This window comes from Symphodus melops (assembly GCF_947650265.1).
Source record: "Symphodus melops genome assembly, chromosome: 20".
Classification (NCBI taxonomy): domain Eukaryota; kingdom Metazoa; phylum Chordata; class Actinopteri; order Labriformes; family Labridae; genus Symphodus; species Symphodus melops.
In genome coordinates this window covers 17,271,097-17,284,144 of record NC_136710.1, presented here as the reverse complement: position 1 = coordinate 17,284,144, position 13,048 = coordinate 17,271,097, and the positions used below count along the sequence as shown (strand labels likewise).

General features: G+C 45.8%; 1 protein-coding gene across 2 annotated transcripts in view; it reads right to left on the bottom strand.

The window, feature by feature from the left end:
* The window catches only part of dock11 (dedicator of cytokinesis 11), a 74,478-nt gene extending 62,347 nt beyond the window's left edge, over nt 1-12,131 (bottom strand). For both annotated transcript variants that reach the window (XM_079370857.1, XM_079370858.1), the window contains exons 1-5: nt 11,465-12,131; nt 4,082-4,198; nt 1,715-1,804; nt 865-947; nt 99-165 (exon numbers count right to left, since the gene is read on the bottom strand). In XM_079370857.1, coding sequence (XP_079226983.1) covers nt 99-165; nt 865-947; nt 1,715-1,804; nt 4,082-4,198; nt 11,465-11,569 — 462 coding nt within the window. In that variant the 5' untranslated portion in view covers nt 11,570-12,131. The remainder of the gene's footprint in view (nt 1-98; nt 166-864; nt 948-1,714; nt 1,805-4,081; nt 4,199-11,464) is intronic.
* Between the last annotated feature and the right edge of the window lie 917 nt (nt 12,132-13,048).

Genomic DNA, 13,048 nt, shown 5'->3' with positions numbered 1-13,048 from the left:
ACCAGAAACAAGTGTGTGAAGGTTTGGTGCTGGCTCAGTGAGTCCACGCTGCAGAATCAATACCAGGGAGCTAACGCCACTCCAGCGGCTCTGCTTACCTCATCTTTGGCGTCTTCATCGATCTCAAACACATGAGCCGGCAGCTTGTCCGACTTCAGGCCTTTGCTTTGAAAAAGACAGCGAGAGAGAGAGAGTCATCAGTGTTAAAATAAATCAGCAGCCGTCCCTGTTGTGAGCTCTGCTTTGCTCCTTCTTCTTTACCGTTTCTCCATCAAGACTTTTTTTTTTTTACAGTGACTTCTCTTCTGTGTATTTATTTATTTGAATAAGGGACAGATACAAAAACAGGGGTAAGCATCAACAGTCATCTGATGTTTGCATTGTCCCTCTGTGTTTAAGTCAGCCGCCTTGTTCATCATCTTCAGTATTGTCTTCCTTATACGCAAGAGCGTAGTAAAGTGCTGGAAGGGCCCAGAAGAGCGGACCCCCCCCCCCCTTTTCTTTCTACTTTTTTTATACATACATTAAATTTGCTAGGGCCCCTCATGCACTCAATATGTATTTTTTTTAGTTTTATTGGGTTAAATTTTATCTGTAAAAAATTCTGGCGGCACCCCTGCCTCTACGTATTTGGATAATTTTATGAAGCGGATGTCCAGTTTGTGGTTCAAGGTGAGGCTGCAGCAATAAAAATTTGTGATACGGATTCATAACATCTGGGCTGCACTTGCTGCTGCAGAGGGGGGAATCTGGCTGAACTTGCAGTGCACTTCTTTCATTTCGCAGGCTGTGTTTGCTCGCTAGAGGTTTGGAGCATGTCGTCATCCAGCAGAGCCACGTGAGCAGAGTAAACATCTTCCTTACCTCGGCAGCATGCGGAAGTCACCAGAGTAAGCCTCGTATTTGTAGTTGATGACGTGCCAGTCGGTGTTGTACATCTTGATGCACTGCAGAGAAAAGAAAACGAGGGCTCGATCAGAAGCAGCAGAGGCCGAATACAACGAGCATGCAGAAACAGAAGTTACTTCAGCAAGCACAAAGTCTTTTCTCTTCTGGCTGTGGTTCTTTAATCTTTCATTTATGAACCCAAAAATAAGACTACAAAGCAGCAACAGACTCTTATCCATACAATGATCTCCTGTTTGGTCTCCCTGGAGGGGTCTTTATTCATTTTTATGAAGTGAAAAACAGCACGAAGAATTCCTGAATTATGCCAACTGATGACTAAGCTTTGGTTTGTTTTCCAACAACAGAGAGAGAGAGAGAGAGAGAGAGAGAGAGAGAGAGAGAGAGAGAGAGAGAGAGAGAGAGAGAGAGAGAGAGAAGGGGGAGAGAGAGAGAGAGAGAGAAGGGGGAGAGAGAGAGAGAGAGAGAAGGGGGAGAGAGAGAGAGAGAGACAGCCAGAGAGCGAGAGAGAGTTGCTCATACGACATATCATCAGTACAGCATGTGTTTACAGCTGCTCTGTGCATATTGTGTTCCTTTACGAGTTCTTCTGCATGAGCGTCATGAACACTGGTTTTAGGTTGTAGACGATCATGTTATCACTTTGCCTCATATTTGAATTGTTCTGACTGTTAAAAAGTTGTAAAAGTGACTCTTCTGAGCGGCTGTGGTGTAGCTTATTTTTGGACAGAAGTGCATGTGAGAGCGACACGTCACGGCTGTTAAAGTGGGGCCGAGTCACACGCATGCGACTGCTGGTTTCGAGTACCTCTTTGGCAAACAGACTCCTGGCTTCTCGTTCAGCGTTCTGAGGCACAGAGGGAACGACGGTCCTCCTCTGCCGGGAGATCTGGGACTCCTGCGCACACACACACACACACACACACACACACACACGCACACACACGCACGAGCAAACACAAAACATGTGAAAGTGAAGCACTGACACGTGCTTCTTCTTTTGTCTTCTTTCATTTCATGTCATCACATAGCAACACTGCAGGAAACAAAACCCGGGGGGCAAAGAGGAAGAGAAGAAAACACAAGACAAAAAAAGAAACAGATGAGAATCAACAAGAGACACGGAGCCAGAAGTGTCTTTAAACAAAACCACATGTGCTAAAAGCAGCAACCCAAACTGCACAGCAGAGCTACCTGTCATTGTATTTGACCCGAGTGACCTGTAAATAACTTGGCCCCGCATGTTGGGATGACTGATGATTCATGACGGGAAATCTTCCTTTAGAGAGTTCGCAGCTCTTTGTTGTGGTTTAACGAGAACAATCTGTGGATCTGGCTGCCTCCTGCAGAGATCTCATCACAGGTGTGTTCAGGAGAAGTTTCGCTTCGAGCCTCAGGTGAGAAATCTAGGAAGGTAAATCGAAGACTGCAAACAGGAAAACAGGTGAGCACCAGCACACCTGAAACGGCTGTGCCAAAGGACGCGTCTTTGTCTTTACTCACTATGGAAAAGATCAACTCTGGATTTTTTCGGGTCTGAATAAAAAAAAAAAAAAAAAAAAAGGTCCAAAAAGTTGGAATAACAAGACAGTAGATGAAACGTAAGGTTAAAGGGAAAATACAATCAATGAAATTGTGGCCACTGAAAGTGTTTTTTACCATTAACAGGCTCAGAGTGATAAGTGTTGATAACCAGTTAAAAAAGGTCCATATTCCTTTTTTGCTGGAGAGCAACCTGCAGGTCGCTCGATTAAAGAGACCAGAGTCCATTTACCTCACAGAACACGGCCCAGCTGTTTCTTCTTTTCCTGTCAGGTGGTTCAGTAAACCTTCACTAAATCACAGCGGCGTGACATGCAGTTTGAACAGCTGATAAATTCACCAAAGAAGAAGAGCGTGACAGGAATCACAGTTCAATGATTGTGAGGAGGCAAAATACACAAAGAGCCTGGAAATGACTCTCTGCATCCACCAATCACAGGACGGCAGTGTGTATGGCTGCGACCTAAAGAGTCAGTACGGTACGATCCCTTATTTTGGTTCCATTCACAACTTCTCATCAAAGCGAACTGAACCGGACCGCCTGGTGGAAGCACGGCTTTACTAACCTTTAAGAACGCCTGAAGCACGGCGTAACACAACCAAACAGACCAACTGATGCATCAAGCAGCAGAGCAGGGGGGTCCAAAGTGCGGCCCGGGGGCCATTTGTGGCCCTTAAACTGGATTTTTTGCAGCCTCTGACTTCAATCGAAGAATTGGAAGATTTGGCCTGAGGCCTCATTCAGATTTATCCAAATAATATGAAAATAAACCAATGCATGTTTTTTTGCAAACAAGCAGACTGTTGTTTAACCATTTAATAACCTGAGCTAAATACAGAAAGCTTTAAAAAAAATAACCAAGCTACAGGCTTGATCCTGAGGAAAAACAAAAACAGTATTAACTTCCTTTGATGAAAGGGTTTAATTTAAGAACTTTTTGATTCTGATCTACAAAGTCTGACTGGTTTTTCTTTTTTCAATCAGAACAAAATTGTTTATCACTGTAATTATTTGTTGTGTATTTATGTTATTTTTGTAGAGAACAGTTCCTTTCAAACTTATTTTTAAAAAACAAAAACCTGCGGCCCCCGCGAGCGATGCTAACACGACCATTTTCGCCCGCAAGCAAAAAAGTCTGGACACCACTGCAGTCCAGCAACAAGCCCCTGTACCCTTTCAAAATAAAATCGGCGTTTTGGTGGAGGATGTGTGGTAGCGTTGACGGTCGAGTTAATTCACTGCCGTTCCTGCTTCTTCAGCTTTGCGCTCTGTGATACTGTCCAGCACTTTCATCTCACTCTGATCCGACAAAAACACATCCTGAAAGCTCCGCTATTGTCATGTTGCAGCTACTAGCATCTTATGGGACATGATTATTTACAGAAACACATCTTCAAAAAAATAAAGAAAGAAATCACCTGCGAGACAAATTCTTACAATAAAATAAAGTTTTTATGCGTTTAAAAAAAAATCACAACCAGATACATTTTCGCCGACTTTGTGGATTTTGAGTTTTAGAAAATCTGGATTGTAGTCTGAGTGTGCGCGCCTGTACACTTCTGTAAAGTGTTGTGAGGAGGAAGCAGGTGAGCAGGATGACGAGCTGTGAGAGGAAGAGATGGAAAGACTCACCGAGACATCGTCGACCGGACACAGCAGCAGGTCTCTGTGCGGGTCGCTGTGGATTTGGGCCTTTCTCTGAAACACCACAGCTTCATAGTCCAGAGGTTCAATGATCTTCGGCTGCTCCTGATAGGGGGAAAGATGGAGGCAATACCATTACATTCAAATTCATATGAAGTCTTTTTAACAGTCCTGCTCGGTTTGTTTTGTCTGTGACACTGAGAGGCTCCCATGACGAAGCAACAAGGGAGCAGAGAGTCCAGCACAGTACAGAGGACTGTCAGGGTGCACACAAAGCATCGCGCTGAGAATTGTGAGGTGATTGTCAAAACAAATGCACACGATGACAAACAGCACGAGGTGCAGGATGTGACGTCATTATAAAACCAATCACAAGAAAAAAAGCACATCACATGCCGCCCAGCAGCTCCAGCTCAACTCCACTTCCTGTTTGGAGTTTCGTAGAGAAGTGAATGATATCAAAGCAGCCTCCTTAAAGGAGGTCTGCAGGCTTTAACTCAGCAACTAGGTCAAGATGTGATCACAAACCCAAACCACTCACAGACACTCTGAATTAATTCTGAAAAAAAAAAAAAAAAGTTAATGGAGCTAAGCTGTCAGGATGGTGATGAATAGTTTATCCAAAAAGCTTCGGCTGAGCAGAGAGAATCAGAGCGGGTGGCACATCACTGAGCCGCCGCCGCCGCCGCCTGGACGTCTGAGGGAAACAAAGGTAACCTCTAAAAACTGTGAGTCAGCCGTTTCTCCTCTGGAGCATCATATTGTTGTTAGTGAGCTGAGTGGACCCTTTAAGCTCCCGTCAGGAGTTTCAGATGGTTAATGAGACAGGCTGTGATACTGAAGCCTCATCATGAGCTACAGAGGCAACGCTGCAGGGCGGCTGTCAAACAAAGAGACGCTACAAGTACAGTCCTCTGAAACAATATCAATGAGGGAATTCAAGACGATAAAAAAAAAAAAAAAAAAAAAAGTACGCTACGAACAGAGAACAAGATAAATCAGCAAAAAGATAAATAGGCCGCTCTGTCCACACGGGTCACCACAATCTAAATCAACCAGGGACTCATTTCCTGTTTAGGTACACAGAGATTTAAACTCAGATGTTTGAAAGAGTCCAAAGCTGAGTGAAGCTGAAGGGAAGCATATCTCCTGCATTCATTGTTGTTGTGATTATTTTATTTCACAGACTTTATTCTGTGTGTGTCAAAGTGGACATGCACTAGTGGAGAGACACTGCTGCACACCGGAGGAGCTGTTGAGGGTTTGGTGCATTGCTCAAAGGCACCTCTCCAGCTATCAGAACTACATGCATAATTTGGTCCGCATCGGGACTTAAACCGGCAACTCTTCGGTTCCCACTTTAGTCCCTGACAGACTGAGCTCACTGCCGCCTCACACATCCATTTCTATTCATGTCATAAGATGATGAACATGGAGAATAGAAAAGGCCTACAAACCCCCACACGGCTTCATCCTGCCGTTTGACACTGGACAATGTCAAGACAGTGACAGCCCCTCAGGTTTATGTGAGGTTGCTATGGTGACATGGCTGACTGTTTACTGTAAACTAAGAGGAAGAAAAACACATGCTGACAATAACATGAGCTTTATCTGAAACATCACGAAAAATATCATTCAGTTCCATTCATGTGTTTCCATTTGAACAGTTCTGGGTTTGGTTTCGGGCTGCATGGCGGCGCACTGCTTCAGTCAGCGAGAAAGGTCCGGGTTCGAATCCCCGTCAAACAGGAGCTTCCCTTTGTGCGGGTCCTCTCCTCCCACAGTCCGAACACTCGATGTTTCCGCTGAATGTCATGGTCGTCTCACGGCGACCAGCTGCAGGTGTTAACGGCCCTTTTGCCCAATGACAGCTGGGATCTTGGCGGTCCCTTTGTCCCAGCGTTTTAAAACATCAGCTTCCTCTTTTGTCCCTCTGGTTGGCATGACGATGTTCCGAGTCAAACATGCCCGTAGGTCTTAGCTCCCATGTTTTGCATTCCTCCTCAGACTATAGCTGGGATTGTTTCCACGAAGAGTTCTTCAGTCATCGGCTGTCACGTGGCTCGAGGTCTGTTTTAAGTGTGAACCGTTCAACACCACCGACGTCACGCTGTTTACATGAGAGCTTTTATTTTCCCGCAGTGAGCGGAGGAAAATCCTTTTATTCTGCCCTGTTTGAGCGTATCACACGCACGTCGTATCGGATTGTTCCAGCTCCTCAATAATGACTCCACGGCCTGTTTGGAAGGCTGCATCGTTCCCTACAGGAAGATCATCAAGTTGTCCTGTGTGCGTCTCTTCTTCTTCTTCTTCAAGGCGGACATGTTTGACATTTTGGAAAAGTTTGGAGTCTCCGTAACTCTTCAAACAGATCCTGTTGAAGTTCATCTCTCTCTTCCATATCCTGGTACAGTAGACAATACTGAAAGAACATTTTCCATGTTCTCTAACCAATAATTTCACCCCTGGAAGAAGTCGGCTACACGCACATGTTCCATTCTGATTTTTCCCTCAAACCTCGACATGCGACCCTTCGAACCTTCTTTTAAACCACGAATGGAAACTATTCAACTAACATGTGACACACACACACACACACACACACACACACACACACACACACACACACACACACACACACACACACACACACACACACACACACACACACACACACACACACACACACACACACACACACACACACACACACACACACACACACACACACACACACACACACACACACACACACACACACACACACACACACGCTCCTGCAGAAACACCTCCAAGTCTGTTGAAAGCATTACACACGGCTGAGCTGCTCCGTTTCCTGTCATGTGCAACAAGCTGAACCGCAGCGCTGCAAGTCAGAGGCCAAGACGGTGGCTCGACTGCAACGCTGATCATGTTACCGAGGGAGGGGGGGGGGGGGGGGGGGGGGCGGGCGGGGGAGGAGGGCGGGCGGGCAAAGAGAGAGAGTGAGAGTTCTGCTTTTCGAGAAGAGAAAGAAGCTGAAGAATCACAAGCAGGCGCTTTTGAAGCCACAGTGTCGCCGATTGAGAAACACACAGAGAGGATACGAGGACGTTGCCCGACACTTGGGTGGAACTGTGTGATGCAAACAGTCACTCGAGTTCTCACGCTCTCTGACCAGCCTGACAGAAGATCACTTCCACACTCACAGGAGGTCAAAAGCTTGCAGGACGATGACGGTGATGTCGGCACCGAACGTGACCAAGCGCTTTGTACCACTCGGCCCCAGAAAAACAGCACGCTTTGTCAACGTGTTGATCCCCGAGGAGATCAACACGTCGATTCCACACCTTGAACCGGCGTGTTGAGCGACGGCCGTGTGAACGTTGTCTTCTCGTTTCATAGCAGAGGTTTATTTATCCGCCGCGTTCTTCTCCGTCCTCTTCCAGTTTTTTTAGAATTACCATGACAGACTCCAGACGCCGCCTGCTGGCGTGGAGACTTCCTGCCTCTCCCTCGTGAGCAGAACGTACGTGATTGGTTGGCTGACGGCCGTCGTCTTTGCAATGTGTTCTAGTGCAACTTCTTGGGACAGAAGGCGACGTGCGCCGACGCCACAGGCGGCCTTCGTCGCCACTAGTTCTTTGCCGTCTTCTCGGTGCGTCAGGGACGTAAGACACTCAGCAGCTTCATGGAGAGAAGAACCAAAGCTTTCATTTTAATCCTCAACTCGACTCCTATCTACTCCGAATGAGACAGCTTCCTTATGAAGTCAAACAGAGACGTACAGTGAGAGCGTACAGAATGAGGCAGCAGCAGCATCGAGGTGAAGATGGAGCTGAGCTGGAAGGCAACGCCTTTGATTTAACGTATCTCTGTTCTAACCCTCGCCTCTGCTCATGAGCTTCAGGAAGTGACAGAATGAACGAGATCACTGAATGATGCTCTGAACCGAGGACGGCTGGACTCCGCCTTCAGAGATGCCACCTGATGAGGTGGTTCAAACTTGTGGAGGTCACGCCAAACTGGGAGGAGAACCTGGGGCTTACCCATGACGCGCTACGGGGATTACCTTCTGTTCCTCTTAATCGGGGGGGGGGGGGCTTAGCATGCTGTTACTGCGAAGGAGACCCGGATAAGCTGAAGGCAGATCGGTCCGAGTGTAAACTGACAATGGCTGTGCAGAAATGGGAAAGTCAAAGATGCTCGACACGTGACAAACGGAAGCTTCTGGAAGCTACAGCGGTCATTCTTTTCTGTTTTTCATATTACCATTCATCTGTTTGATCCTTTCACAACCTGTCGGGAAAACCCGGAGCGACGCGAGTCTGGAGACGAGTTAAAGGATGGAAGCATCTTGGCGTTTCAGCAGAGGAAGACGACACTTCACAAGAAATCTGTGAAAGTACATTTCTGTACAGTCTTCAAGTTCTGAACTTCACATGATGTCGGGCTAACGTTGTCGGTTGAGACAGACCTATGGGCAAAGATGGGGGGTTTTTCATGCTTGGGTTGGGAAGAAGAAGAAGAGGAAGACGACTCACACTTTCAATAATAAAGGAGAAGTGAGCACCACGGCCGGAATTAGCTGGAATAAAGTTTATTATTCCCCACCAACACGTCTTCTTACAACATGAACTGATTGGAAAGTTAACTGTTCGGAGTAACAAGCTCATAACTGACTTGAAGTGCGTCGCTGTCCGATGTCCACGTCATCCTTTCCTCAACAAAATGACCAAATATGGAGCTCCACGTCGTCAGTGGCCTCTGTCGCCGGGTCTCAGTGGATCAACAGTGGGTGACAGATCCACTGACTAACGCTCTCTCTGCTGCACAGTCACATGGAGCCACGACGTCTCCGTGGAGTCCACATTCCTGAGGGCCAAAACCTTTTATTGAAGCAGAAACAGCACATCCTCTGACCCGTCACACGGACGGATTAGAACACCGCCATGACGATGACCATACTGCAAATTCCAGAGAGAAATCCTCAGAGAAGCCAAGTCAAGTCTCTGGGAGCTCCTGAGCTCTCTTAGGTTCCTTGGGACTGTTGGTGAGGATGGCCTGCCCAAACAACCCCCCCCCCACGAGGATGGCGTGAGAACCTCCTCGCTAGAGTGAACTCGTTCTCCCCTCTCAATACCACAGTCCCTCTTTTCTATTGGGTAAGAAAAAACTGAATCAAACTGTCTACCATCCAAAAACAGACCAATAACTAACATCACGACGACGACTCCCCTCCCTGCTTCCATCACTGAACAGTTCAGCTGGAACATTACAAATCCACTCTCCCACTCGTAGACACATCCGATAAAACTCACAGCTGCTATAAGAACAAATAAGACAATTCTTTCAGCACGGTGGAAATCACATGACGTGTTTATAGTCTATCAGCGTCCATCCACAGCGCGCTCTGACATAACCCCACCTTCTTATTCTTCACAAACTGGAACTGGAGAGGAGGAACCTGCTCCTGCCCTGTCCCACACACAGAATCATCCTACAGACCAATGGATCGACACATGACACATTCTCTATGATCTGTAGTTCAGAAACCTGTTCAGTGTAAGGTCCTCCATGTTCACTATACGCCACTCACAAACTCAGCCAACATATCACCTGTCCACTCTGTCGCTCCACCACTGACGACGACTTCCAGGCCCAAACTGATTTTTTTGATGGCCGAAATTAAAAAAAATGAGTGACATACAGAAGTTCTCCTCTGGGATTAAAGAAGTATAGAAAGCTGGAACATGAAGGGTTGTACCGTTTGATTTAATAAAAAAAAAAAAAAGTTTCTGTTTCTGCATTTTTATAAACTTTGAAAGATTGTGTTCATTCATGCCACTGGCTTCTTATCGGCTTCGATTCAGCTGAAATAGATCCTTTAAAGTATGCCAAAGTTCAATGTTGGTTATAATCACCCTCTGAGTCTAAGAGGAGGCACGAAACACCGCAGCCGAAGTCTTTGAGGAGCTTTACGTTCAGAACTCTGCTGTTTGTTCTTCTCCAGTTTTATTTGACTTTCTGCTTTAGAAACATGAATAAACCAGTTTGTACTCTCAAATGAAGGAAAAACAAGGCAGTGACCTGATAGAGAGGAAGAAGTCGAGAATGATCACACACACACACACACACACACACACACACGCGGTCACAGAGGAAGCATGGCATGCCTGAGGGAATCCCCATGAGAGGGGGAACGCGGGTCACAAAACATCGCTTGTTCTCAGTTACCCAGACGACGATGTCATCCAGCGACCCAAAACCTGCGACTCCTCCACACACACCAAAAAACACACACACACACACGTGGCTGGCTTAAAAAGTACACACACTCCCACCTCTGTTGTGGAAATCCAAACCTCATCACATGATTTTGATCCCTTTGCGTCACACTGCTAAAGATCATCATCATAAGACTGAGGCCTAATCCCCAAGGGAACAAGAGTTTACTCTTTACACAAACTTATCCAGCTCCCCGTCTCCAAACAGCCAAAGATAATAAACGGCTGGAGTGTTGGGGTAAAGTCACCGCCACATAATGAGAAGTGGGTGACTTCCAAATTCCCAGATGGCTTTAATTAGGGGGGGGGGGGGGGGAAATCAAGCAAGATATCAGAAAACAGGCGTCAAATTGTTCTGACATCTCTGGAAGGTTTTTTTTTGTTTTTAAATGAATGTCACGTGTGTGGCACATAGTTCTCACACACACACACACACACACACACACACGTGTGATGCTGCATCAGCAGGATCCTGAATGCTATTCATCTCAAGACACTGCTCCTAATCCCTCATTATTGCAGTCTCCCCCAAACCACATTCAAAAGAAGGAAACATAAACAATCGAGACTTCATTTGCATTCCAGACATAAGCTTTAAGAACATGCATTAAACTGTTTTTTTGGGGGGGTTAACACAATGTGGCTTCTTCCAGCTGGAATGAAGAGGCGCACAGACTGCTCAGTGACGGGGAAGCCATGCTGCAGCTGTCCAACTGGCGCTGCTCCTCATCCGGCTGCACACAAAAGGAGCCGCAGAGCACAGAGAAAAAAAAAAAAAAAAAAAAAAAAAAAACATGCGTGCCTGTGGACAATGTCAAGCTATTTTGTAGTGAGTGCTGGGAATTGAAGGAAAACGAGCTCATGTATAAGCGCTCCCCTGGGCCCTGTCTGTTAACATTAAACAGAAGGTAGAATAGAAATGTGCGAGCTGTGTTCACGTGGAGGTCGGTGGGACACGCGCACTAAACAGAAATAAAAGAAACGAAGAGGGGATGTAGTCAGCGTGAAAGGAGACGCAGAGCAGGGAGAGAGAGGGGAGTTATCCGGCTCACTGGTTAGTTGCATTCTCCCAATTAGATAAAATGACCGACTGCATTTAACTCACCACAAGGTCCACGGTGCTCCTCACAGCCTCCGACACGCTCTGTCTGACTTCCGCAGCCGTCCCCGGTTTGCTTAACCTCTTTGTGAATTTGCGCACATCAGACATGGTGCCCCTCCGGAGTAAATCCACTTTGTGTATCCCGGTGTGAATGTGAGCATGCCGCAGTATACCGGACGGAGCGGCAGCACTGTTGTCTCTGTGTGTGTGTGTGACAGCCAGATGTGGGTTGTGCTGGTGGTGAAGCAGCCAGCGGTTATCGTCGCGAGGCGGGGCTGCTACTGCTGCTGATGAGAGGAGAGCAGAGAGGTTTTGACAGCGCGAGACGTCTCACTCCTGCCTACTTCCGTTTCAGGTCGATGAGCAAATTTACCAAAGATCGCCTATTAAGAAACAGACGACTGAGTGGGCGTCAATTACCGATCGAGCGGTATTGCTTCTATTTCTGTTTCGCATTAATTAATTTATTTTATCACGTGCAAGGAACAATTTCAAAACATCAGTTTACTTGTGAGGCATGTGGTCTATGAATAAACACCGGAAAAAAGTGGAGAACAGAACAAGAAAGATAAGGACAATAAAATATGTTGTTTTTGGAAAAACAGTTTAAAAAGTAAAAATAAAAATAATTTCATATAAAAACATGAGACTAAGAACACCACGCAACTCAGGAAACAAATACTAGTCATAAGGCTTTGTTAGAAAGGTTTTTGAGGACCCTTTTATAAGCGGCTGCTGACTGGTCTGAGAGCTCCACATCTGGGAGCAGTGCAGCGATATAATATTATCAAAGTTGGTATATGACGTGTATAATAACGGTTATTTTGGCCAAACAAAAGCCTACATACACAAAAGTAAATTACGTTTAGTCAGACCATGAATAAACTCTTGAAATACATTTTAAAAAACTAAACACGTTTTAGAGATCAAAATAAATAAATACATGTTTTGGTTAAATATCAAGCCTCTTGTTTTTTTCTATTATACTTTTGCTTAGTCTGTAGGTGGGCCCACGACAGATTTTTTTAGATTAACCAATCACAGCTCTAAAGAAAATGTGTCATACCACACCTCCTCACTAAGTAAAGAGTTACTGTCCTTTCCTCGCTTCATCACTCGTTTACGCTCATTTCTGTCGGCTCAGTTTTAGTAGGCTACGCGTGGCTCCTTGTCGTGGGTCCAAAAACAAACTCACTCAGTCTTCCATTTGGACATGCCAATCCTTTTAATGATTCAACTTAATAAAGACGTGTAAATAAAAGAAAAGAAAATGCCTGTTTCTTGTCTAGTTTAGCTCCTCTCACCACTGCAGTGACTTCCCCTTGTGCGCAACACCTGCTGCTAATCAGAGTCCTTTCAATCAAGTGCGTCTCCCTGGGTTCACAGCGCCACCCAGTGACCAGCCCAATAACCAGAACACCAATAGATTTAACTCCTAATTGTATGAGAATAAAGTCATTTAAATCTTATACATTTATGAGATCAGTCTGCGCGTAAACGATGAACGAACCCTGAAAGTCTTTTCCTCTGACACTGAGACAATTTACTCAAATCAGTCAGTGTCATTCTTGCTTCAGAAAAGACGGT